Source organism: Lytechinus variegatus, chromosome 4 (assembly GCF_018143015.1).
Source record: "Lytechinus variegatus isolate NC3 chromosome 4, Lvar_3.0, whole genome shotgun sequence".
NCBI lineage: Eukaryota > Metazoa > Echinodermata > Echinoidea > Temnopleuroida > Toxopneustidae > Lytechinus > Lytechinus variegatus.
The window spans coordinates 48,195,663-48,220,650 of record NC_054743.1 but is presented as its reverse complement, the minus strand read 5'-3'; the positions used below and the strand labels follow the sequence as shown (position 1 = coordinate 48,220,650).

Below are 24,988 nucleotides of genomic sequence, written 5' to 3'. Positions count from 1 at the left end.
TATATATACATATCAAGAAATAATATATCTTTCTTCTATTAATCTATCCACTTATCATTTATCTCTCTGTTTATTTATCTGTCAATCTTATATCTACTCATTTGTTTAAATTATGTATGTTTATCTACTAGTATTAATCTTTCTATGACAGTCCACCTAATTCATCCGCATGACGAATTAAAATCTAGTTTTAATTTTGTTAATTTAGTAGCTGGATCATTTCTAAAATGTATTTAGGAATGTATTTGGAATGTAATTGAGCCTAGCCCAGTCCAATAGTGGCTTTTACAAACACAATTTGACCATGATGAGCATGGACAAGTTCATTCAAAACAAAGCAAAAAAAAAAAACCCACATGGGGTTGCACAGGCCTAATCACAACTGGCAGACTAAAGATATTCATTCGAGCCAACCCATTGCTCAATTTTTTAATTTGATATTGCTGATTGACAACAAGGCAAAAGCAATTTTGTGTCTCGCCCACGTATAAAAATAACCAGAAATATCGTGATTCGCGAGGGCATGCAACAGAATTGTATCAAAACTTCATTGTAATATGACTGGGATGGAATAACACTTGCCTTAAGAGCCTTGCATGTAAACTTTAATGTTGACCTGAAAATGACCTTTGACCTTATCATGTGATCTCCGACTGCAGCATAAAATGCAGGTCCCCCAAGTCCATCTACCATCCAAGTTTGGTTGAAAAGCACCTTACGGTTGCGGAGTTAGGTAAGGTTGACCTGAAAATGACCTTTGACCTTATCGTGTGACCTACGACTGCAGCATAACATGCAGGTCCCCCAAGTCTATCCACCATCCAAGTTTGGTTGAAAAGTGACATACGGTTGCAGAGTTAGGTGTCATAAGAGAGTCTTGCATGTAAACTTTAACATTGACCTGAAATCACATTTGACCTTACCATGTGACCTCCGACTGCAGCCAAACATGCAGGTCCCGTAAGTCCATCTACCATCCAAGTTTGGTTGAAAAGTGACCTACGGTTGCAGAGTTAGGTGTCATAAGAGAGTCTTGCATGTAAACTTTAACATTGACCTGAAAATGACCTTTGACCTTACCATATGACCTCCGACTGCAGCATATCATGCAGGTCCCCTAAGTCCATCTACCATCCAAGTTTGGTTGAAAAGTGACCTACGGTTGCGGAGTTAGGTGTCATAAGAGAGTCTTGTATGTAAACTCTAACGTTGACCTGAAAATGACCTTTGACCTTACCATGTGACCTCCGACTGCAGCCAAACATGCAGGTCCCTTAAGTCCATCTATCATCCAAGTTTGGTTGAAAAGTGACTTACGGTTGCAGAGTTATGTGTCATAAGAGTCATGCATGTGAACTTTAACGTTGACCTGAAAATGACCTTTGACCTTACCATATGACCTCCGACTGCAGCATATCATGCAGGTCCCCTAAGTCCATCTACCATCCAAGTTTGGTTGAAAAGTGACCTATGGTTGCGGAGTTAGGTGTCATAAGAGAGTCTTGTATGTAAACTCTAATGTTGACCTGAAAATGACCTTTGACCTTACCATGTGACCTCCGACTGCAGCCAAACATGCAGGTCCCTTAAGTCCATCTATCATCCAAGTTTGGTTGAAAAGTGACTTACGGTTGCAGAGTTATGTGTCATAAGAGTCATGCATGTGAACTTTATCGTTGACCTGAAAATGACCTTTGACCTTACCATATGACCTCCGACTGCAGCACATCATGCAGGTCCCCTAAGTCCATCTACCATCCAAGTTTGGTTGAAAAGTGACCTACGGTTGCGGAGTTAGGTGTCATAAGAGAGTCTTGTATGTAAACTCCTTTTCCCTGTAAACCCCTTTTCTGGTCAGAAATGGAATGTCAGACATTTATCCTATCCACTGGTAGTAAACATTCAACCCTCGAATTTCCTCCTTATTTTTTATGAATTCTTTTTAAGTGCCACTTTAACACACGAGTCTATGGGAAATGAATTAGGCCTGTGATACCATGGGTAAATTTACCTGAAGCATAGACAGCACCCTCTCTTGTTCATCAGTGGTTAACTTATCTAAGGCTCCTCTGATTAAGTTCTTGGTTGATGGTGGGATATTGTTCTCTGCTATAACTCTCTTCCAGTTCACTCTTAGCAAACAAAAAAGACGAAAAGAGCAACCATTAAGATGTTGAACAACTAAATTGAAGTAAAGAAGGCCCATGAATTGACTTAAAAAGTCTCTCAATATTGAAAAGATGTCAGGGAGATAATTATAACACTAAGTACAATAATGCCAATTACAGGGCACTCATATCGTGTGCAGAAGATGTCGATAGTATTGATGATGGTGTAGCCTATCCGATATGCGTCGGGGTAGTGGGCAAACTACTGAAGGGCGAGGGCAAAGCCCGAGTCCATCAGGCGAGGGTGCAGCCCGTGCGCCTATCATCACTGGTTATTTACCTTGTTCCGTTCGTAGAAATTCTACGAACCCCTAACTTAGCTTCAATATAAATATTCATAACTGTCCGCGAACACGGACCAATAAGCGACGAGGCTTGAACATGACGTAGACTGCAATGATATTTGATTGGTTAAACAATACAGTTGATCGCCATATAAGGGTTATCTTATGAATGATGCATAATAAAAAGTATGTCACGCATATGATAACCATGTATGCTTATTGAAGGCTTTACCAGTGATGATAGGCACTCGGGCTTCGCCATCACCCGTCAGTCTGCTTCGCGCGACCAGTAACTTGCCCACTATAGCCCGGCGCATATCAGATAGGCTAATGATGGTGATGAAGATGATGATGAATGACAATGGTGATTATGATGATAGTGATGATGATCATAATAATAGGCATTTTGTATAGCATTATCCATCTAGAAATAATCTATTCTGAGGTGCACTATTATCATTACCCTGGCTTAAGTCCGGGCTGCGTTGGTGATGATGATAATATTGATTATAGGGATGATGATGGTGATGATAGTGATGATCATGATTACAGGGATGATTATTATGATCATGATGGTGATGATAATTATGATGATGATGATAGTGACGATGATAGTGATGATGATGGTGATGATAGTGATGAGAGTGATGATGATTATATTGATAATGATGATGATGATAGTGATGATAAAAGTGATGACAGTGATGATTATGATTATAGTGATAATGATGATAGTGATGATGATAGTGATGATGATTATAGTGATGATGTTGATGATACTGATTGATGATGTTGATGATACTGATGATGATGATAATGCTAATAGTGATGATCATGGTGATGATAACGATTATAGGGATGATGATGATTATGATTATTGGGATGATGAAAATGGTGATGGTAATGATGAAAGTGATGATGATTACAGAAATGATGATGACGATGATGGTGATAGTGATATGATTATGTTTCTGCTGCTGTGGTTGGCAGTGATGGAGGGGGACTTAAAGGTAAATGCCAGTTTTGGTAAGGATATAAAAATGAGTTCGTACAGAATCCAATGAAATGATACCAAACTGTCTGTTTGTATAAATTAAGAATATGTGCCAAAGGATTCTGGAAGAAATTGTGACATTGCTGAGAAATTAGCAAATAAGCACAGGATTCGGGTCAAGCGTCGGGCACGACATTCAAAGCAATAATAATACACTGTCCCACGTGCGCTTATCTGTGTTGGTGATTTTCAGCGTGAATGTTTTTCAGCGTAGATTTCAAGATTTCACAAAGTTCAGTTTATGTGACTTTACCAGATCTAGATCCTCGATGATATACTGACAATTAAGCCTGGTTTACAGACTTTCTAATGAAATCAGTGTTTACTGCAACTACTGGCACTTCTCTTTAATGTAATGATGATTTTGATAATGATGGAGCTAATGATAACATAAAGATTAAGATGAAGTTGAAGATTATGAGGATGATCATGATAATGATGTTGATGATGATTTCTGTTTCCAATGTTCATTCCACAGATATGTTATGCATTTCTGAACAAATTTTCCTGAAACAAAAATCACCTTTGCTCAAAATAAGTACCATTGTTTCCACTCTCGCTGACTTACATTTCGCTGTACTCCATACAGAGAACTCTCAGTGCTGTCTGAAGATTCCAGGAGGGACCCGACATGCTGCACGACAGGTCAAGATCTAGATTGGCAGCCTTCAAAGTGCGAGATTTGACCTCCCACAAATCAGTGACCTCTCGAGTTCTTCTGCAGGTAAGAGGACCCTGGTGTTGAGATTTCACTGCATCTACAGCAGTACCTTCATAAATATAAATAAATATGTCAAGAGAGACTTGATTACGTTTGAAATGATGAAACATTAAAAATAACTTTTCATAATCAACAATATTTGGGTCATATTGGCCGGAATTCACAAAGGCGGTTTTGAAAACCCACGGTTAAAACCATGGTTTATGCAGATTTCCTGTATAAATTACGCTTAATTTAGCGCGTATCGGGCGCATGTATAAAAAATGTCCAATGCTGATGCGCGCTTTTGTCACAGTGCGCCAAATTGACGCCTGTTACCATGGTTAGATACGCTATTTCATGCACGAGTCCACTGTTTAAAGAGTGGACTCATTAATTCAAAACAAGGGACTCATGAATAAAATAGCGTGGATAACCACAGCAACAGGCATCAATTCGGTACACCGTGACAAAGCGCTCATCACCATTGGACATTTTTAATATACGCGGTAAAATAAGCATAATTCATACAGGAAATCTGCATAAACCGTGGACTCAACCATGGGTTTTAAAAACCACCTTTGTGAATTCGGGCCATAGTGTTACTGCAATATATCAACATAATAAAACCTTTCTGAATTTCGTTTTTGTTGTTGTATTAGCCTTCGCAAAATGTACTTTTACATTGCAAACATTTGATTGTAAATATGTTTTTATATGTTTTTTTCATTTTTATACACATATTAATTATTGTAAATATATTCATTTTTACATGCTTTTAATTATTGTAAATATGTGCATTTTTATATGCAAATCCATTATTGTATTATGTTCCTGTTGAGACTCTCATACTCCCGATCGGGGGGGGGGGGGGTCGATAGAGTTTAATAAAATCTTATCCTAACATTTTTCAAAATATTGCATGATTTTATTGAAATAAAAATATCGCTCAGCACTACTGATCATCGCATAAATAAAGGAAGACTCGATGCATGCCTGGGGAACAATTCATGGGGGCTGGAGGCAACTTATCCCCCGAATGCTCAAAAGTCCTGAAACTACACAGAGGAGCTCTAGAAATTTCCATTCATCGCAGTGTCAAAGGTTATTCAAAGATTTAGGCAGTAAGTTGTGAAAAGTAGCCTAATACATATCAAAGACTCACCTAGCTCAAAGCAAACTACATCATGCGGGTTGGAGGGGATCACGAAGCCGTACTCTAAGAGTAGGTTCACGTTGTCATGGGGGCCATAGTGAATGAAGACTTGGTCATAGGTACGGTAGCTGTCTAGTGTCTTGATCTGATACGTATTAGACGCTGAATCAAAGCCTGCACTGACCTGGCAGTAGATGAAATAAAGATAGGTAAAAAAAACAATAATAAAAATATATGATTTATGGTGATAATGACAATGATACCTCCCAGGCGTATTAGGGTGAAGGAGTTGGGCGATCTCACTCTGACTGAAAAGAAGTTGCAACCACCACACCATGTTTCCACAACCAAGTATAAAACACATGGCTGACCAAATTCTGTTTGATCCAATTCATTAAAAAAAATAAATTAGTCAAAAGTGGTTTTAGCCTCTTGGAATCAAGCTCTTTTATCATTTGGTTACAGTACTTTACATTCAAACTTTGGATAATACGAAAGTGACTTTATTTCATCAAGTCATCCCTTAAAATGTCCCCAGTTGTGATCTGCGACAGCAGAAAGTGGTAAAACTATATAGGGCTTGCCATATGGGATAAGCAAAAACAAGACCAAAAAAAATCACAAGATTTGAATCTTGCTATTGGTGGTTGGTGTGTAATCTAATATTACTGAACATCAAGTTTTATGAAGAGTCTACTCGCCCAGTACCTTTTAACACTATCTGATCAAGGCCAGGTTGCAGCAATATCATGGAAAAACACGGATATTAAATCACAGGGAAGAATACCAGTTGATACCTTTGTATATTGAATTATTTCTTATTCTTTTCTTCTGCAGTTGGGAAATCCCCAAGCTAAGGTCGACCAGTGAAGTATCAAGGAAATCAGTATCCAACAACCACTAAAAGTGTACCCCCTACATGAACATGAACATATAGCTTTGACTTCTGAAGTCGTCTTATCAGATAATATTTATAGTAATAAATTTCTCCTATTTTTTTCTTTTCCCCTCACTTTTCCTTTTTTGCACCTCAGAAACCGGCATCTTAGACAATTGAACACTTGCCCCAACCTCCAGATACACCAATGTGGTGGACATGACCCTGACGGGTCTATAAATCAAAGCAACAAATCATTTGAACATACCTCGGCACCTGGAGAATGGTTGAGAAGGTCAAGGAAAGGAGCTAGAGCAAAGTCGTCTTTTGATTTTGGATCAAATGTCTCGCAGCCGCTGGGCTCCATATAGACCGACCTAGAGTTGATCACGAACCACGCCCACAGGAAGGACCCAAAGTCGAAGACGCCCCTGTACCGGGGAAAGGTCCTTTCGATGTCTTCAAACAAGCATGAAGCACTCTCAAAAGCACATCGGATATCCTGTAGCTGTTTGGTGGCACTTATCCGTGCCTGAGAGGGCAGCAGATCAAATTGGGCTTGAGTGGCGAAGCAGAAGGCTGGTGTGGTGAAGTCCTTTGGGAGGACATTGATGTAAGGGTACCAGAAAGAAGATTTGCCATTTGTCCTTTCGGTGATCAGGAATGCACAGACCGCTTGGTAGGGGGTTGGTTTCTGCAGTTGTCTGGAGTTGGGCCAAGAATGAAATAGCCATAAAATCTACAAAATTATTCTGTTTAAAGAGCAAGTACTGCTCAAAGTAGCTTTCTTAAGTAATATGGTGCATAAGCCTACATATACCTCACTTAATCACCATGAAATAATTCTTGATTGAAGATAGTCGTGCATTTTCTTTTCATTCTTGTGGGAATAGTGGATGAATTGGCTATTGAGGATTACCTTAAGGGTAATTCCATAAAATATGTATGTCCGACCCCTATATGTGGGACCTCCATGAAATTTTCTGTCTCTGATTTGTTTTTTTGAGTCTCTAATATTCTCAAAGGACCATGACTTGGTCAGTTTATGAAGTCAAGTAAAACTTTTTTTAAAATGGGAGTCGGACATTGAAAAAGGTTGATCATTTTATGGAATTTCCCTACATGTACATGTAGGGAAACCAAGATTTGCAATACATGTGTAATTTATTTTCAGAATCATCCTTTAGAATCAAAGACAAAACAACGCTGGCCTTAAGGCAAGGTTATATGTCGTTATGGTGTTCTTATCAAACGCTTACAGACTGAATATACAAGATTAATCGTAAATGCATGTTCAGCAACAGTGCATAGGAAAACTGACTGGGATTTCTTATATCAACCATTGTTTCTGACTTGCGATTGCCACCTGAGCGGGAACGGCAAAGCAGTAAGCCTATCATTCACATCAAAGAACCCCATACCAGAGAACCAAACGTACCATTCATAAATAATAAATACCTTCACACTTTTGCCAGATTCTCAAATGAGCATTCAGTTTCACCCAGGTCTTGCTACTTCTGTCAATCTTTAGTCTCGTCTCAGGCATTACTTGACGAGGAATACAGCCAAGTCACAAAACCTTAACAATAGGCTACAATTCATTCTCAACCCATCAATCTGTATTACATTATAACTTCTTCTTGAACATGGAACGACTTCGGCATACCAACTCACCAGGCACAGCAGAATCATATTCATACCTCTTTATAAGTGGTCCTAATTCCGTGTTCAAGACATCTTTCGGGGTCACAAGCAGACGCCGTGGAATCTCAACTATCAGATCACCGGGCTGCAGAATAAGCACACAATGAGCATGAATAATTCTCCTGCATTTATTTTGACATTTCAAAAAGATGATGTATTCAAACGTAACTGACAACATTTTCAAAGTATAGAACTGAAGATATCAGAGTATTTTGCAAATGATGTGATAACCCATCAGGGGGCTATTTCATAAAGCTGTTCACAATCTTGAGTGACTTTACTTTAATAGGAATGACTGGTGATCCTTTCTTGTAATAATAATGTCAGCATGAAATGTTCATCAGTGATTATCGCATATGAAAGGTTCACCAGTCGTTCCTAAAGTTGGTCTTAACTTTTATACGAACAGCTTTATGAAGCACCAACCAGAGTGCCTACGGGTACATATGGGATGATTTTACCCTGAAATCTTCGTTTTAATTTCAATCAATCCCTCAGAAATGCTTTGTCAAACATAAACCTAGCCTTTTCAATTGTAAATTTTGACCCATATCAAGAATTCACAATGCAGCTTTGACCACACAACATTTATTTTGTTTCTGATCTTTCATTAAAATTTTTTTTTAAATCTTTAGAATTAAAACCTTTGGCTTCAAAGGTGGAAATAATGCTCTCTGTCTCACCCTAAAATTCTTTCTTGCCATTAGTCCTCGTCCAGTATCTGTATCACAAATGAATAATAATTGTTTTCATCTTGATTATTTTGTAATTAATGGTACTTAAATGATGATGGTGGACCTACCAACAAAACGTATTTTGATAAACATCTTTAACCTAGAGTGATTGTGATAACTTCCTTGTTATAGTAACTACTGTGGCAACAGCCTGGCTAGGTACATGTATATACATGTAACCAATTGAAATCAAGGTTTCCAAATCATAACTGTACATTCCAAATGAAATTGGCACCTGGAAATAATGTCCAACGATCTATTTATTTATTTATTTCATTTACAGGCAAGAAAGTATGACAGCAATTATAGAAACATTACAAAAGAAATGTAAAATTGAGCACCAGCCAACGCTTGGGATTCATCGAAAAGAATTGAAAATTCTGTCGAGAGGTTCTCCACATTGGCTGTTGCCTACATGGAATAACACAAAATAGCAATAAATTTAAACATATATGTAATTACAGTACTTCTACATGTATATACATGTAAATTAACCTTCATCGTAATAAGAGAGAGACACAAACAATGTTAGCAAATTAATACTTGAAGAAACAATGCAGATTGGGTCAAATCAGCAACGATCCACCCCTTTTTTAAATTCTAAATTTCATCAAAACATAAAAATTGTTCAAACACCAAAGTCCACAATACAAACCTACATGAGTTTAATCTTGTCCAAGGATGGAATGTCCAATACGTAACATTTTGAGGATGTATTTTTAAGTTATTTTTCATAATACAATACTTGCATTGTTGCATCTCTGGGAAGTTCTAATTTATAAAGTGTTATACCCCAAAAAGTTTCAAAAATAGAGTTTACTTTTTAAAAAGCTAATTAAAACATTGTTACGTATGGGACATAATACATTTACACACAATGTCAATGGGGAGATTTGTGTACAAAGTGAATGGAGAAAAACAAATTTCAAGAGTGCTCTGAAAAGTTGTTATTTACTTTTTCTTTAGTTTTCAAAGACTGATTTGTTATTCAATACTCATTAATGAAAACAACTGAAGCAAAAAAATTGTGAAAATGGAAAAATATGAAAAATATAGAAAACAATAGGAATACATAAGAAAATCATGAAACCATGAAAAACAAGAAAAAAATGTTGAAATGTCTAATTTCCTTTTCAGTCATACCAAATATGTATCAATACAAAATTTTAAAAAACAGAAACTCTTTTGTTATTTCCATATTTTAAATTATTTCAATTTTTTGAATTAAGGGAAAAATTGTGTACATTTTCTATGTCCCATACGTAACTGTCCCATATGTAACATGTCATTATATTGTTTAATTAGAGGGATTTGGCTTTTAATATGACATGAAACTTGCCTTAGATATATATACTAGAGTATTGTGACTTCTATCACACTAAGTTACAAGTTGTCAAATGAAATACTTTCAGAGAATTCTCAACTTTAAAAAAATGTTTGAAAAATTGTCTTTTTTCTGCGTGCCATACGTAACGGCCCATCTTTTCTCTCAAAAGGTCAAGGTCATATGTCACCATTTTTTGCATGATTATTCTTCTCCTAGATTTCTACCATCATGAGGGTATTCAATCTCAACAAAGTCAATTAACACTATTTCCAGGTCATTAAAGCCTCTGAAATGTCCCATACGTAACATGCGCCAATTCTTGGACTTGCCCTTTACAAAAAGGGGGGGGCAAATTTTGACAAGCCAAAAAAAAAGTTTCAACAGCAAATTGAGAATATATGTCCTACCCCAAAAAATTTGACAAGCAACAAAATGGCATTTTTACATTACAAAGTTTAGTTTTGCTTCTCAAATGGGGGGGGGGGCCTAAAAAGGACTTTACTGTTGAGCTGAACTTCGACTTAAAGGGAAGTTCACCCTGACAAAAAGTTTATCGTAAAAATAGCAGAAAAAATAATAAAAATATTGCCGAAGGTTTGAGAAAAATTCATCAAATAATTAAAAAGTTATTAGAATTTCAATTATTTGATTTGTGACGTCATATGCGAGCAGCATTCCTACATAGCGAATGGTAAAAAATCAATGAAATGTCATTTTCTCAGAAAATTGAAAATGGTTTTCACTGTAACTTTTGTATATCAATAGACAAATCATTTCACATTCGATCATGAAAAGAAAACAAAATTAAGTCATCAGGAGCCATACAAAATTTGAAACACATGGGGCAGCTGCTCGTTTATGACGTCACAAATCCCAAATTTTGAACTCTAATAACTTTCTTACTCTTTAACAGATTTTCCTCAAACCTTCACCAATATTTCTTACTATTTTTTCTGCTATTTTTACAACAAAGTTTTCTTCAGGGTGAACTTCCCCTTTAAGTTCCGAATAAGGGTCCATTTACTAACCTGGAAAGAAGGCAGGCTTGAGACAGCAACGCTTGCAGCTAAATCCATGTTCTTTCATCCACTTCATCAGTAAGATGTATTGATCTTCATGGTCCACCGGTACTGCTACACAGGATGCAACGATACCAGCGATAACGTTGATAGGGGTGTAGCCGCGCCGTTGTGGTGCGCGATGGCAGTGATGATAATGAAGGTGTTTGTGGTGGAGAGAAATGGAAAAGGGAGAGAACAAAGAAATGAAAACAAATAAGGATTAATTCATTAAAAGGATAAACTACAAACAATGTTCAACTTTGTCTTCTCTAATCTCATCTTGTCCATTAATCCTGCAGTATTTCATCTACATACAAAAAGTAGGCCAAGATCTACAATACATGGTTAGGGGTCCTGAAGCTACGTGGGTCCCTGGTAAAGCTACGCTCTCAAAAGCAAAATGCGCATTGTGTGTGTGGAACTGTAACTGCACAGTGACAAATGGTTCCTATTCAATTTTTCTCGAGAGGCTGCAAAAAATCACTACATGCACAGAAAACCAGAAAGTTTAATTTCATATTTTCCTATAGTGTAATAATATATTTTAGAAACTGAGGCACAGAATATTATACATAGCTTTAGGAACCCTTCTATATGTACATGGGGCGTCAAAATCAAGAGGTCAGAAAACATGACAGGATTTTCGTGTTTAATTAGCAGTGATTACTGATGGGTGAGTTTGCTATTTTCTTAAGTGATGATCTTTAGAATATGTACAACTTAGTGAAATATAATTTGAAGCAGGGGCGGCGGAACCGGGGGGGGGGGGGGGGGGGGGAAGGGGGGCAAATTTCCTTATAGGAAAAATACCCTTCCTTTTTCCCTAATGGAAAGTGCCATTTTCAAGATGAAATACCTTTTTGAAGTATGTATTTTTAGATTAAAAAATCACCAAATTTTGACTTTTTTCGCACTCGCATCAATTAGGCCTTATGGCCCATTGTTAGTATGGTACTCATTCTGTCCTTGGTTACAAAAATGCTTTTCAATTTTCCTTTTCAATTTTTGGGTTGGAACATAACAAATTTATGGCTCAAGTTTTGCACTCACATTATTTGATTGACGGGATATATGTATCCTTGTATCCCTTATTAGAGGAAGTTCACCCTGTTGTAAAAATAGTAAAATAATAAAAAATTTGGTGAATGTTTGAGGAAATTACTTGAAGATTAAGAAACTTACAAGAATTTATTGTTTTTTTTAATTTTGACTAGCAGCTAATGCATATGTTGTGGTTTGTGATGACTTATTCTTCATCTTCTCTTTAGGAGCAAATGTTAACTGAATTGTGATGATATACTGAAGGTACAATAAACATTTTCATTTTTTTTCTTTTTTCAAAAATTTTCAATTTTTTTAGAAAATTACATTACATTGATATTTTTACCAAACGATATATAGGAAATCTGCTCGCATATGACGTCACAAATCAAATAATCAAAAATTCTAATAGCTTTTTATTCTTTGATGGATCTTCCTCAAAACTTCACAAATAAATTTTGAATATTTGTTCTGCTATTTTGAAAACACACTTTTTGTCAGGATGTTCAAACTTCCCCTTTATAATCAGTGAATGCAATCTTTATCAGGTCCCTTTTCTGGCCTGTACATGTAAAATTTCAGCTCGCACTTCACGCTCAAGTCAATTTCTTTAGGATAGGCTACATAACTTTTCATGTTAAAAAAATGGTTTTGATGTTCAGTTTTCATGTCTTATTTTAGTTATTAAATGAAATTTACAAAAGTTTGAGCTTGCGATTCTCGCTGCATGGCAACATCAATCTCGCAAAGCGACAAGGATGCCCTAGTTTTAACAGTGTATAGCACCAAAAGAGCAAGTTTCACAACTTCAGACTTCAGACAATTTTCCAAACCGCTCAGATCACTCACTATGCTCGCTCGCAGAAAAATAGAACATGAATATATATTTCATCATTCATCAGAAATCACTTCAAAAAGGCTTTGCTCTACTTAGTTTCCACAAATCCACAATCATATTCATATGCAACTACTTCACACAGATGGTTAACTCATAGAAAAATATATCTGTTTACCCCAAAATGCACATTTTTACATTATCATTGCTTTCCTGGGACCTGGCTCTGCCCCCAAAACGAAAATATATGTTCCGCCGCCCCTGATGAAAAGAAAGAAAAAAGATGTGGGACGTACGTGGCCGTGGGCCGTACGTGGCCGTGGGTCAGCTTGATTGAACTGAAAAAATGAAGTTAGTCATTGGTCATTTCACTTTTTCAGCATATTTTGGTCTATCAAATGACCACAAAAAAGATATAATAATCCGAATTTACTTACTCGTATATCGCGGCTTTCTGTTTTTCCTTCGTTTTCGAAGATGCCTCATCTCATGACACAATTAATCACAATTTTAATCTAAGACTAAAATGATCTACTAGGCTACATGATATATCGCCTTATCGGTGTGTCTGTCAGCTTAGACCAAAAGCTTCCTTCTCTGTTTTGTTGGTTGTTCAGCTGAACTCCGTTGGCTTCACTCACCAAATACAGAGAAATTAAAAAAAAATGTTAAAAAACTCCTCGAAACAGACGGCTGCCAGCTGTCTACTGTCAGCTTAGCTTAGCTAGGGGTCCGATGCGGGGCCGGTGGGCGCCGGGCAGCCGGGGCGCGCCCCGGTACGGTACGTAGTGCAAAGTCCTGCCTGAGCTGTCCGCTGCTTCTTGCCACGGCAAGATTCCCACCACCCAGGAAAGAAAATGGATGGTTTCAAAGATTCTGAAAACGACGGAGAGAATTGCAGCGAAGAATTGCCTGTTGTGTTCCAGTGTCAGGGCTGTAGATCAATTTTGAGTGATTCACTGGCTTTCCTTACAGCAAATGATGATTTGAAATCTATCACCGTAAATCGTGAGTATGTCCGTCGCTCCTCATGCACAGACACGTGTACGGTACGGTACGGTATAAGGTTTACCACCCGAAGCTCCCCGGGCGTTTGAAGAGCTCGATCGCTAGTGCTGGACGTCGTGTAGCTGTAGTCCCACTCACTATATTGTGCGTGTTGATATTTCGTAGTAGTAAAGTTTAGGCTACCGCTAGTCATGGCAATAGTAAGCTTTGGTCTCTGTTACCGAGGTTTTTTCCCTGACTTCTAAAAAGCATGAATGCCTGTGAGCTGTTCCGGTGAACCAGGAAATTGAAATATGGAACATCGACAAAGGCAAAGCACGTTGCATGAAGCCATGAAATGCCGACAGAGCTCAGAGCCAGGCAGTGAGAAGAAGGCCGGCTACCCAGACTTGTAAAAAAAATTATAAAGAATTGAAACTAAATGGAGGATGAACGAAAGAATGAAGGAGAGAAAGAAAAGAGGAAAGAAAAGATATGAATTGAGGAGAAAGAAAGAAAAAAAGGAAGCTCTAGCTCTGGGATAATGAAATATATTAAATGAAAGAAAGTTGGATGAGAGAAAGAATAAAAAGAGCTTCATGTATGATGTAGAAGAAAGGTTTCCATCATTCTTTGAAATGAATATCAAGAAAGAAAGGGAAGTAGCACAAATTTGTGAAAGAAAAGATAAAGGAAAGGAAAAAGAAGTAAGAAAAAGGAGGAAGAAAGAAAAATGTTTCCTTCAGAAAACGAAAAACAGGAATTAGGGAGGGAAAGGAAGAATAAGGGAAAATAAGGAAAGGATGAAAGAGAGGGACAAAAGATTAAAGGGAGGAGAGAATGAAAAAAACATAATGGAAGGAGAGAAAGAACGAAAAGAAAAGGAGAGGAAGCGAGTAGGAAGGAAAGAAAGAATGAAGGAAATAAAAAAGGAAGAAGGAATTTAGAAAGAAAAATGAACACAGAACAGAGAGAAAGGATCAGGAAAGAAAGATAGGGAATAAAGATAAATGGAACAAAATAGGTCAAGCAGGAAGGATGAAGAAAGAAGGAAGAAAAGAGAAAAATGAAAGAAAGAACAAAATTAGGAAAAAAGTTCAAACTTCAAGCAAAATAAATACAATCATCTAACAAATATCTTAATGATATTTGGGGTTTTAAATAATTTTTTTTAATTTAAATAAACTTAAATATTTTAGAAATGAATAAAATTTAAAAGTGAAACATTGTCAAACTTAAGAATTAGATGAAACAATGCGGCTCACACACAGGCATCTCTCCCATCCCAATCCTAGTTCGCACTGGTCACAACAAGACTCATAACGAAAGCTGACACAACTAGATCTAGTTATCGATTTTATTGCTGTTTCTGCTTCGTCGTCTGTTGGTTATTTGATGAAAATTCTTCACTTTTAAATGAATTGACTATATTTTGTTCAATATTCTGAAATAGGAACAAATGGGCGTCCCGGGAAGGGTTTGTCGGGACGCCGCGCTGGGACAAAGGAGCACAATATAGGATATAGCTAGAGGCAACAGCCAGCACTACAAGAAGATGAATGAGAAAGAGATGACAAGAGGCAAAGAAAAAGAGGAGAGACACCTTCAAGTTGCATATTAAGTGTTAGTTCCCGAGAACTACAGTGCAAATAAAAAAAAACGGGACAGATTTGAAAAGTCTATAAAATTTTTGTTTCAAATTATGATGTCCATATTTTGGTGTAAATAGGTGCTTTAAGGTCTTATCTTTGAAATGGAATTAAAAAAATAAATTTTGTTCATGCTTGAGCGAACACAGGACGTTTTTGTTGGGGGTTCAAAAAGAGGCTTGCGCCAGAATTACAGAATATGAGTAATATGATGATCAGACTTCTTGCTAATCAGGAGACTTCCTCTTGACATTTTCATTATCTGTGCCACAATTTTTGAATTATGCTGTCAAATTTTATTTACAAATTTATTTATATACGTGAATTCTTTTTTTTTTCATTTAAACTTCTCTTACCTTTTAATTTTCCTTCATAAGTAACTGAGAAAAGAAGATTTTATTTGTCAACCCAAGCAAGAAGATTTCCATTATTAATTGGGAAAACTTGTGATTATTAAAATCTTTTTAATATGTGAAACAGATTTTGTTATGTACCTTTAACCCTTTATGATTTCTTTTTCTCTTTTTCTTTCCTGTAATACATGCATGTACGCATATAGTAAGTCGACTATAATTTCTTCTTTTCCAAGGGGATCCACAATTTTACAAGCTTTGCTTTTTAGTGGATCCCCCTCATTTCCATTTCCATTTATGCTCTATATTATACTGTTTTTTTTTTACGAAGTAACAATGCCCTTCTGTAAAATTGTATTTGATTTGTATTGTTTTATATTACTTTGTATTATGTTTTGAATGGAAATGAAATAAAAAGAATTGAATTGAACCCTATCTAGGCTGGGGGGGGGAGCCTCCGAGGCCCCCCCCCTCAACAAATCGCGTGATATTTTCGTCGCGCGAAATTTTTTTACCTTGCCACTCGCTGACTTTTTACTTTCAAGTCTTGCGCAACTTTTGAGACCAATTTTGCGTCAGCTGGGTACGTGGTTCCGAAATTACGCAACATTATGTAAGTGCATGTCAGACCGAAAATTGCTCAAAAACGTGATTTCATGTACAAAGTCAATGCAAATTGTGTTTTAGTTTTTCTAGTCTAAATGTATTCATTTTATGCTTTTTATGATCACAGAAGAGTCCCCAACAAATTTCATTGAAAAAACAATGAAAAACAAAAGGTCAAAAAACATAGAAATACATAAGAAATTGCAAAAAACATAGAAATACACAAGAAAATGATTTGATATCACAATTTTTTTCATGTACACTTGCTAAGGACACCACAAAGAGTTTCTATACCAAAAATTAGTACATTTGGAGCTTCATTTAGAGAGTTAAGGGGAAAAGTATGATTTTTGCATACTAATTAGTATGAAATAAATTGCTATACAATCTTGTAGATTATGCTCCAGGCAACCCGCGTGCCAATTTTCGGCGCGGTCGACGGCCGAGATCTTAGGGGGGGGGGCCTGGGAGGGCCCCCCCCCCTGGCCATAGGAACTCCCAAAATACCCCGGCCTAGATAGGGTTAAAAGACAATCTATTTTTCAAGGGGTCATTGATTCCTTGAACAAGTTTAATTGCTTGACAGGAAACACTGGAAGGGATTCATGTCTGTCAGTGACAATGGTGTATTTAGTCAATTTTGAAGGAGCTAGATATGGAATATCGGGTAAAATGTATTAAAAAGGTGTGAGCGAGCGAAGTGAGCGTGCAAATATTCCCACTTTTTTATTACAATGTCAAATTTTGTGATAGATTTTGACATAATATTCAGAAAATAATATCATATTTTACTTTCTATCTTTTTATTTCCTTTCCAATTTTTGTCTCACCTGCGAAGCAAAGTGAGACTATAGGCGCCGCTTTTCCGGCGGCGGCGGCGTCAACATCAAATCTTAACCTGAGGTTAAGTTTTTGAAATGACATCATAACTTAGAAAGTATATGGACCTAGTTAATGAAACTTGGCCATAAGGTTAATCAAGTATTACTGAACATCCTATTAGAGTTTCATGTCACATGACCAAGGTCAAAGGTCATTTAGGGTCAATGAACTTAGACCATGTTGGAGGAATCAACATCGAAATCTTAACCTGAGGTTAAGTTTTTGAAATGTCATCATAACTTAGAAAATATATGGACCTAGTTCATGAAACTTGGACATAAGGTTAATCAAGTATTAATGAACATCCTGCATGAGTTTCACGTCACATGACCAAGGTCAAAGGTCATTTAGGGTCAATGAACTTTGGACGAATTGGGGATATCTGTTGAATTCCCATCATAACTTTGAAAGTTTATGGACCTGATTCATGAAACTTGGACATAATAGTAATCAAGCATCACTGAACATTTTGTGCAAGTTTCAGGTCACATGATCAAGGTCAAAGGTCATTTAGGGTCAATGAACTTTGGCCGAATTGGGGATATCTGTTGAATTCCCATCATAACTTTGAAAGTTTATGGATCTGATTCATGAAACTTGGACATAATAGTAATCAAGCATCACTGAACATTTTGTGCAAGTTTCAGGTCTCATGATTAAGGTCAAAGGTCATTTAGGGTCAATGAACTTTGGCCGAATCGGGGTATCTGTTGAATTACCATCATAACTTTGAAAGTTTATTGGTCTAGTTCGTTAAACTTGGACATTAGGGTAACCAAGTATCACTGAACATCCTGTGCGTGTTTCAGGTCACATGTCCAAGGTCAAAGGTCAATGAACTTTAGCCGAATTGGGTGTATCTGTTGAATTACCATCATAACTTTGAAAGTTTATGGATCTGATTCATGAAACTTGTACATAAGAGTAATCAAGTATCACTGAACATCCGTTCCAGTTTCAGGTCACATGATCAAGGTCAAAGGTCATGTAAGGTCAATGAACTTTGGCCATGTTGGTGTTTTTTGTTGAATAACCATCATATCTCTGTAAGTTTATTGGTCTAGTTCATAAAAAGAGGACATAAGAGTAACCATGTATCACTGAACATCTTGTGCGAGTTAGAGTAGTATGCAAAGTCAGCACTGCTGCTATATTGAACCGCGTGATGCAGGTGAGACGGCCAGAGGCATTCCACTTGTTTTCTTAGTCATGATTTTTTTGTAATTAAGGGGGAGGGGGCATCCCAAGCCCCCGCCCATCTGTGTGGCACTATTCAAAAGGCACAGTAACCTTTATAGCACATAATGAAAGGATTTGAAAAAAAAATCCACGCTCTCCCATACTAAGGTTGAAACAAAATTGTTTTAGCTTGAAGAAGGACTATCAAAGCTGACAGAGAGCATATTAAAAAGAAACAACAACCGAACAATTCGAGGAAATAAATAGATCTGAAAATTAATTTTGACCGCATGATTTGAAAATTATGGCAAAGATAATGAAAAGGTTAAGAGGAAGTCTTCTAATTAGCAAGAAGTCCGATCATCATGTTTATAATTTTAAGCCATTTTGGCGCAAGCCTCAAGCATGAATGAAACTAATTTTTATTAATAGCATTTGAAAGATAAGACCTTAGAGCACCTATTAACACCAAAATATAGACATTATGATTTGAAACAAAAATTTCATAGACTTTTCAAATCTGTCCCGTTTTTTTTATACGCACTGTATAGTTAGTCCATGTCGATCATAGAATAAAAGTACAGTACTGCGCTTAACATAGTTGTTACATTGCAGGCCTATTAGAATGAATGAAAGAAAACGAAATGAACATACTGCCTTGCTTTTTAGTGAATGGATTAATACAAAGGAAGCTCAGAAGAGAGTTGCTTCTGAAAATTCTTTAAAATCTTCAGGGTCTAGATCTACAATGTGTATTCCCATTGTGTCTGCACTTGGTCTGAACTAGCCAAGAGGCTTAGAGTAAAAGTCATTCAATAACGCCTTGCTCTACACACACCATAGTTATTCTCACAATTAAGGGCACCCCCAAATCGAACTTCATTTCCAACATGTACATGCTAGTAAATAAAGTTTTAAGATCTATAATAAAGCGTAGAAAATGTCTGCCAGCCTCTATATGCGCCTCGTAGCTTACATTGCATTGTAGCTACATGTACCGACAAAGAAGGAAAGATGGCCTCGTAAACATCGGTAAGTAATATCCCATTTTATCATAACAAATTTCTTGTTTTTTTTAAGCTTTATTATTTAAAAAAAAATTAGGGTATATGTCGGAAATGAAGTTTTATTTTGGGGTGCCCTTAGTTGTTAGAATAACTAGTGTGTGTAGATGATATACCTAGTCCTACAGTAACTTGCAATCTAAATTTGACACAACCAAATACAGAGCTACAGTAGCACATATCATTTTTTAATTATCTTCTGTTTTGTTTGCTCAGGAGTAAACTCTTCTGTTGGGCTCTCAACAAGACGAATAACATCAACTCACGGTGTGGACCAAGGAAGGTGAGAATATGTGATCATAAGATATGTCTACCCTCGGTTCTCCATGTGTGTTCAGGTTTTTTAGTTCTCCCTCTACTGTTTTTGCGCCACGTGGTCGTATACTATGTATGAATGTATGATGTTTGTACAGTATAACTATGTATATTCTCATACTCCGAAAGGGGTCGATAGAATAAAGTTTCAGTTTTGGGCCGCCCCCCCCCCTTTTTATCCTCCCTTCTGGTGTCCAATTGGAGAGCTACACCGGTGATATTCTGGCCATCCATTCTAAGAATATATCCAATCCATTTCCTTCGTCTTCTGAGGATTAGTTATTCCCAAGTTTTCTTGCCTACATCGCATAGTTCTTCTTAGCAAAGTAATATAATCAGAAACCTAACTCCCTTTTATATGGATAGATAAAATTAATTTTAATTTGAATCTGACCTGTGAGATACAAATACCTACTGTACTTCTACTTCCTTTTTTTTATTTTCAGTACATACAGTCCTGTGGAATGTAAGGCATGCCATAATGTAGTGGGGAAGGTTTACAAAACAACTCCAAGACTCCTGGATGACCTTAGGGATTACTACACCTTAGATGCCAACAAACTTTTAATGTAAGTCACAAGTTCACATCTGTTTGCACATCACTTTTTTTATTGTAAATAATAGTTCAGTTCAATTTATTTCAATCATAAAGTCTATAACATGAAACAATCAAGATGTAATCTGACAGTGAAAATGGAGACTGAAATACAAACTTGTTAAACCTAGCGGTAGTCCCCGTAAATAGAAAGGAAAAGAAAAAAAAATCATATAGCCATCACTCATTGCATGATAAACATGGACCGTCACCCTGTCAACGCATTGCACAGACATTCCAATTTGCTTTTTGACAAGCCATTATTGGGATTATTTCTACACACATACATGTACATGTAATGCATGTTACAAGTGTACATATTTTATGATTTAATTGGTGTAGTTTTTATTCAGAGACTGAAAATTCAAGAGCAAGAGAGGAATACTGGGCCCATTAACCATGTTACTTTGTATCTATTTTGTTTGATTGGAAAGCAAATACTATCATGATTCATTGTTAATCAATGTAAAAATGCACTCCCAGAACTATATTTGGCAGCTATTTCATTAATTCTTCTTTGATATGCATGCATGATTAACCTATTTTAATTACATTAATCCTGTCAATTAGTTTTCATTCTACAAGTTTATTGGAATTTGATCATTTAGACTAACATGTATTATAAGATTACTGCAATTGTTCATTGACAAGTTCTGCAAAAGTTTATGTGCCAGAACTTTGTAATTCTTCTTTCGTTCATTTTTACTTGATCTGTTTGCAACCTGGCATGAACAATTGCATGTTCTTGTTGCTATCATTACTATAAACATGTATAGCCAGATTTTAAAACGAGCGTCTGTTTATTTTTGCAGTTACCAAATAGGATCTTCCACTACAAGCCTCTTAGAAGATGACCCTTCTCGTTCTGTTCCAAATATCACCAATCTAAGGACATTGAAAGACACAGTACTGAAGGTAAGGGCACTGCAAAAAAGTAAAAAAAAGTTGGGATTGTCAAGTCCACCCCACCCCCCCCCCCAAAAAAGGAAAATAAGTTTGTTTGAATAAAAAGAGAAAAACCAATTAATGCTAAAAATTTCATCAAAGTTGGATGTAAAATAAGAGAATCATGACATGTAACCAGTGTGTTGGATCAGTTGGTAGAGCGTCCGTCTCACAATTGTGAGGTCGGGGGTTCAAACCCCGGTCGCGTTAGAACATAAGACGTTTAAAGATGGGAGTTGCTGCCACCCTGTTAGGCATTCAACAATAAAAGGGATAAGGCCTCGTCGATCTGGAGCTGCACAGCGGCTGCCGGGCCCATGGTCATTTTTGGAGTATTTCATGTCTATTTTGAACACTAAAATATGCATTTTCATTTTTTCATGTAACATCATTTATTTTTCCCCCAAAACAGTTATCTGCGCATCAGAGGGATATGCAAATGAGAGAGTTGATGATGTCATTCACTCACTACTCCTGTTAAAATATTTCAATTTTTGCAGATTTGACAATGAGGAAAACTCTTCAATCGAATCTGAATAGGTTTAATACAAAATGGCCATTCCACATTTTCAGAGAAGAAAAAAAAATATCTCATACTTCATACAATAAAATACAATGGAAATAGTGAGTGGGTGATGTCATTGGTTTCCTCCTTTGCATGCTGACTGGGGTATGCTTTTGTGAAATTATTCTAAACTTCCATATGTTATATTTGACTTTGATGAAATTTTCACCATTATTAAAAAGCTGGTTTGATTTTTGTTTCTTTTTATTCAAATCTCGCGTCCCTTTACAAATCAACTATTTGATGGAGAGGAGGGACTTGCCTTTCAATTGATATGGACCTCGTATTCTTTCAGGTCGGGGGGGGGGGGTGGACTTGCCTTTCAATTGATATGGACCTTGTGGTATTCTTTCAGGTCTGCTGGGAAGGGGGGTGTGGACTTGCCCTTCAATTGTGTGGACCTTGTATTCTTTCAGGTCTGGGGAGGGGGTGGACTTGCCCTTCAATTTGTGTGGACCTTGTGGTATTCTTTCAGGTCTGGGGAGGGGGTGGACTTGCCCTTCAATTCATATGGACCTTGTGGTATTCTTTCAGGTCTGCTGGGAAGGGGGGTGTGGACTTGCCCTTCAATTGTGTGGACCTTGTATTCTTTCAGGTCTGGGGAGGGGGTGGACTTGCCCTTCAATTTGTGTGGACCTTGTGGTATTCTTTCAGGTCTGGGGAGGGGGTGGACTTGCCCTTCAATTCATATGGACCTTGTGGTATTCTTTCAGGTCTGCTGGGAAGGGGGGTGTGGACTTGCCCTTCAATTGTGTGGACCTTGTATTCTTTCAGGTCTGGGGAGGGGGTGGACTTGCCCTTCAATTTGTGTGGACCTTGTGGTATTCTTTCAGGTCTGGGGAGGGGGTGGACTTGCCCTTCAATTTATATGGACCTTGTGGTATTCTTTCAGGTCTGGTAGGGGGTGGGGTGGACTTGCCCTTCAGTTTATATGGACATTGTATTCGTTCAGGTCTGGTGGGGTGGGGGGGATGTTGTCACATGCAACTTCCCCACTGCCAATACCAGTAGCCGTGTGAAGAGTGTACAATGTACAGGTATAAAATAATCCCATTTGATTTTTTTTTACATTTTCCCAGCTCCAGGTATTGATGTGCACCATGCACCAGAGGATAGCAAATATTGAGCAATCCCTCGAGATCGAGAACACCCAACCAGCCGGACCACACCAAGGCCTCCCGCAGGCCCTCGGTTCAAAACCCATGCAGAATCAACAGAACCAGACTGGAGTAATCACCAGCAACCATGAGAGATTGCACGTTTTATCGTCGGTGAATGATGGTAGAGACAGATCGATGGAAACTCTTCCGAAGACAAAGTCCCAGGAGCAAAGCGGTGACTCGTACAGAAGTGAGGATGTACGAGAAAGGCGGAAGATAAGGGAGAGAGGCACAAAGAGATTGAAGAAATCTGGGAATGATTGAATGCTGTGCACAGGATGAACGTCTTTTACAAACTTTTTGAGACTGCTAGGATACAGCATTACCAATGAATGGTACGAGTGCCCTCATTACTGCGCAGTTCCCATGATCCCCCTTTTCAACTCTTTGGGTTGTTCTGTACATGTAGTTCCGTAGACCATTTTTCACACTGCCTGGGGCCCGTTGCATAAAACTTTTTTTACCTGACAAAACTCTGCCATTGACTTTAACACAGGGCAAAAACTCTGGTAAAACAACCTGAGTTTTCACAGCTAAAAAGTTTTATGCAACGGGCCCCAGGTATATTGTTAGTTCCCAAGACCCCGCATTTTACCCTGGTTGCAAATAGTACTGAGCATAATAACTGACTGTAAGATCATCATGTTTTTTAGGCAATCAGTACATTTTAAAGGCACTGTCACATTGTTCCATCCAAGCCTTGCGTGTCTTTATTTTTTTTTTCTACTTGCAAGTTGACCGTGCTCAAAATTTTGCTGCCAATGCGTTGTGGGTCAATAAATCCAGTTTGCACATGATGGTCATTCTTAAATCAAACAATTGCCTGATTGAAGCAATTTTGCAGACCTGTGCCCTTCAACATACAGCATAGCAATTCATTGACAGGCTAATTTCTATGGCTGATTGCATTGGATAATTGTGTATTGTATGGCCTTTCTTAAATATCAGCCCAAAGATAAATGGCTAAACTTTATATTAACTCAGAAATGTTTATATTGTAATTCATCCAGTGGAAGTGAATTTCTGACAAAAGAAAAACTGCAAACCTCACTTGGATAGTTTTGTTTTTTGAACAAAATACTTCTTTATTCTGATACTTGTTTTATTTCCTATTAGGAAACACTGGCATTATCCACCTTAAAGAGAAAATGCTTGAAGCAAAAAATATCATTTCATCATACACGTATATATAATTTAATCATACATGTGCATGTTTGTTGTCATGTTTCAAAAACATGATATCAATTTGGCTCTGCCAACAGGTACATAAATTTTTGTTGAAGTTCTCTACACACTGAATATGACCAAAAGTCATAATAATATGAAGTGAGTGCCAATGTGAACACAATAACGACAGTCTCCTTGAGCAATATGCAGAAGAGTGTGAACGTGGCAAGATATTATTGACCACCCATATTTGAGTATGATTTTGGGTCAGATGAATTTCCATGAAACCCACGACATGACCCAGCCCAGTTTAGTGTGGAGAGAAAACAATTCTTCATAAACTTCCTCAAAGGAGAGTCATGGCAAAGTGAAATACGACAAAATAAATATACTATATATTAATCTCACATCAAGCATACCGTACTTTATGCTTCCTAATTTTGCTACGTACAGTAAATATCTTTTAGATCTTTCACATATGTATATATTTCCTGTACAGTAATTATTAATTTGAGATGTCTGAAGAACATTCAGTGTAACATAAAAGACAAGCATATGGATGTAAATATAAAGAAAAAAA

General features: G+C 37.2%; 2 protein-coding genes across 7 annotated transcripts in view; one reads left to right on the top strand and one right to left on the bottom strand.

Annotated features, from left to right (window-relative positions):
* Positions 1–13,471, bottom strand: part of LOC121414216 (SET domain-containing protein 4-like) — a 34,001-nt gene extending 20,530 nt beyond the window's left edge. Inside the window, exons 1-9 of one of the 6 annotated variants that reach the window (XM_041607307.1) lie at positions 13,379–13,427; positions 12,116–12,172; positions 11,033–11,134; positions 8,627–8,664; positions 7,940–8,028; positions 6,508–6,943; positions 5,372–5,546; positions 4,075–4,276; positions 2,012–2,132 (exon numbers count right to left, since the gene is read on the bottom strand). In XM_041607307.1, coding sequence (XP_041463241.1) covers positions 2,012–2,132; positions 4,075–4,276; positions 5,372–5,546; positions 6,508–6,943; positions 7,940–8,028; positions 8,627–8,664; positions 11,033–11,099 — 1,128 coding nt within the window. In that variant the 5' untranslated portion in view covers positions 11,100–11,134; positions 12,116–12,172; positions 13,379–13,427. Of the gene's footprint in view, positions 1–2,011; positions 2,133–4,074; positions 4,277–5,371; positions 5,547–6,507; positions 6,944–7,939; positions 8,029–8,626; positions 8,665–11,032; positions 11,138–12,115; positions 12,173–13,378 lie in introns of all 6 variants that reach the window. The other 5 variants (XM_041607305.1, XM_041607306.1, XM_041607309.1 and 2 more) reach the window with 5 other exon arrangements.
* A 280-nt stretch (positions 13,472–13,751) lies between these two features.
* LOC121414215 (protein Mis18-alpha-like) lies at positions 13,752–24,209 on the top strand. The gene is made up of 5 exons (XM_041607304.1): positions 13,752–13,949; positions 19,878–19,944; positions 20,423–20,545; positions 21,384–21,486; positions 23,161–24,209. Exons 1-5 carry the CDS (start codon positions 13,799–13,801, stop codon positions 23,503–23,505), a joined length of 789 nt encoding a protein of 262 aa, XP_041463238.1. The 5' UTR covers positions 13,752–13,798; the 3' UTR covers positions 23,506–24,209.
* The last annotated feature ends 779 nt before the right edge of the window (positions 24,210–24,988 follow it).

Excerpts from the sequence above, each read along its gene's own strand:
- LOC121414215 (XM_041607304.1), top strand. The coding sequence starts at position 13,799 with ATGGATGGTTTCAAAGATTCTGAAAACGACGGAGAGAATTGCAGCGAA. Across the intron at positions 13,950-19,877 it reads GAAATCTATCACCGTAAATC|GAGTAAACTCTTCTGTTGGG; the intron begins GTGAGTATGTCC and ends TTGTTTGCTCAG. Across the intron at positions 21,487-23,160 it reads TGAAAGACACAGTACTGAAG|CTCCAGGTATTGATGTGCAC; the intron begins GTAAGGGCACTG and ends ACATTTTCCCAG.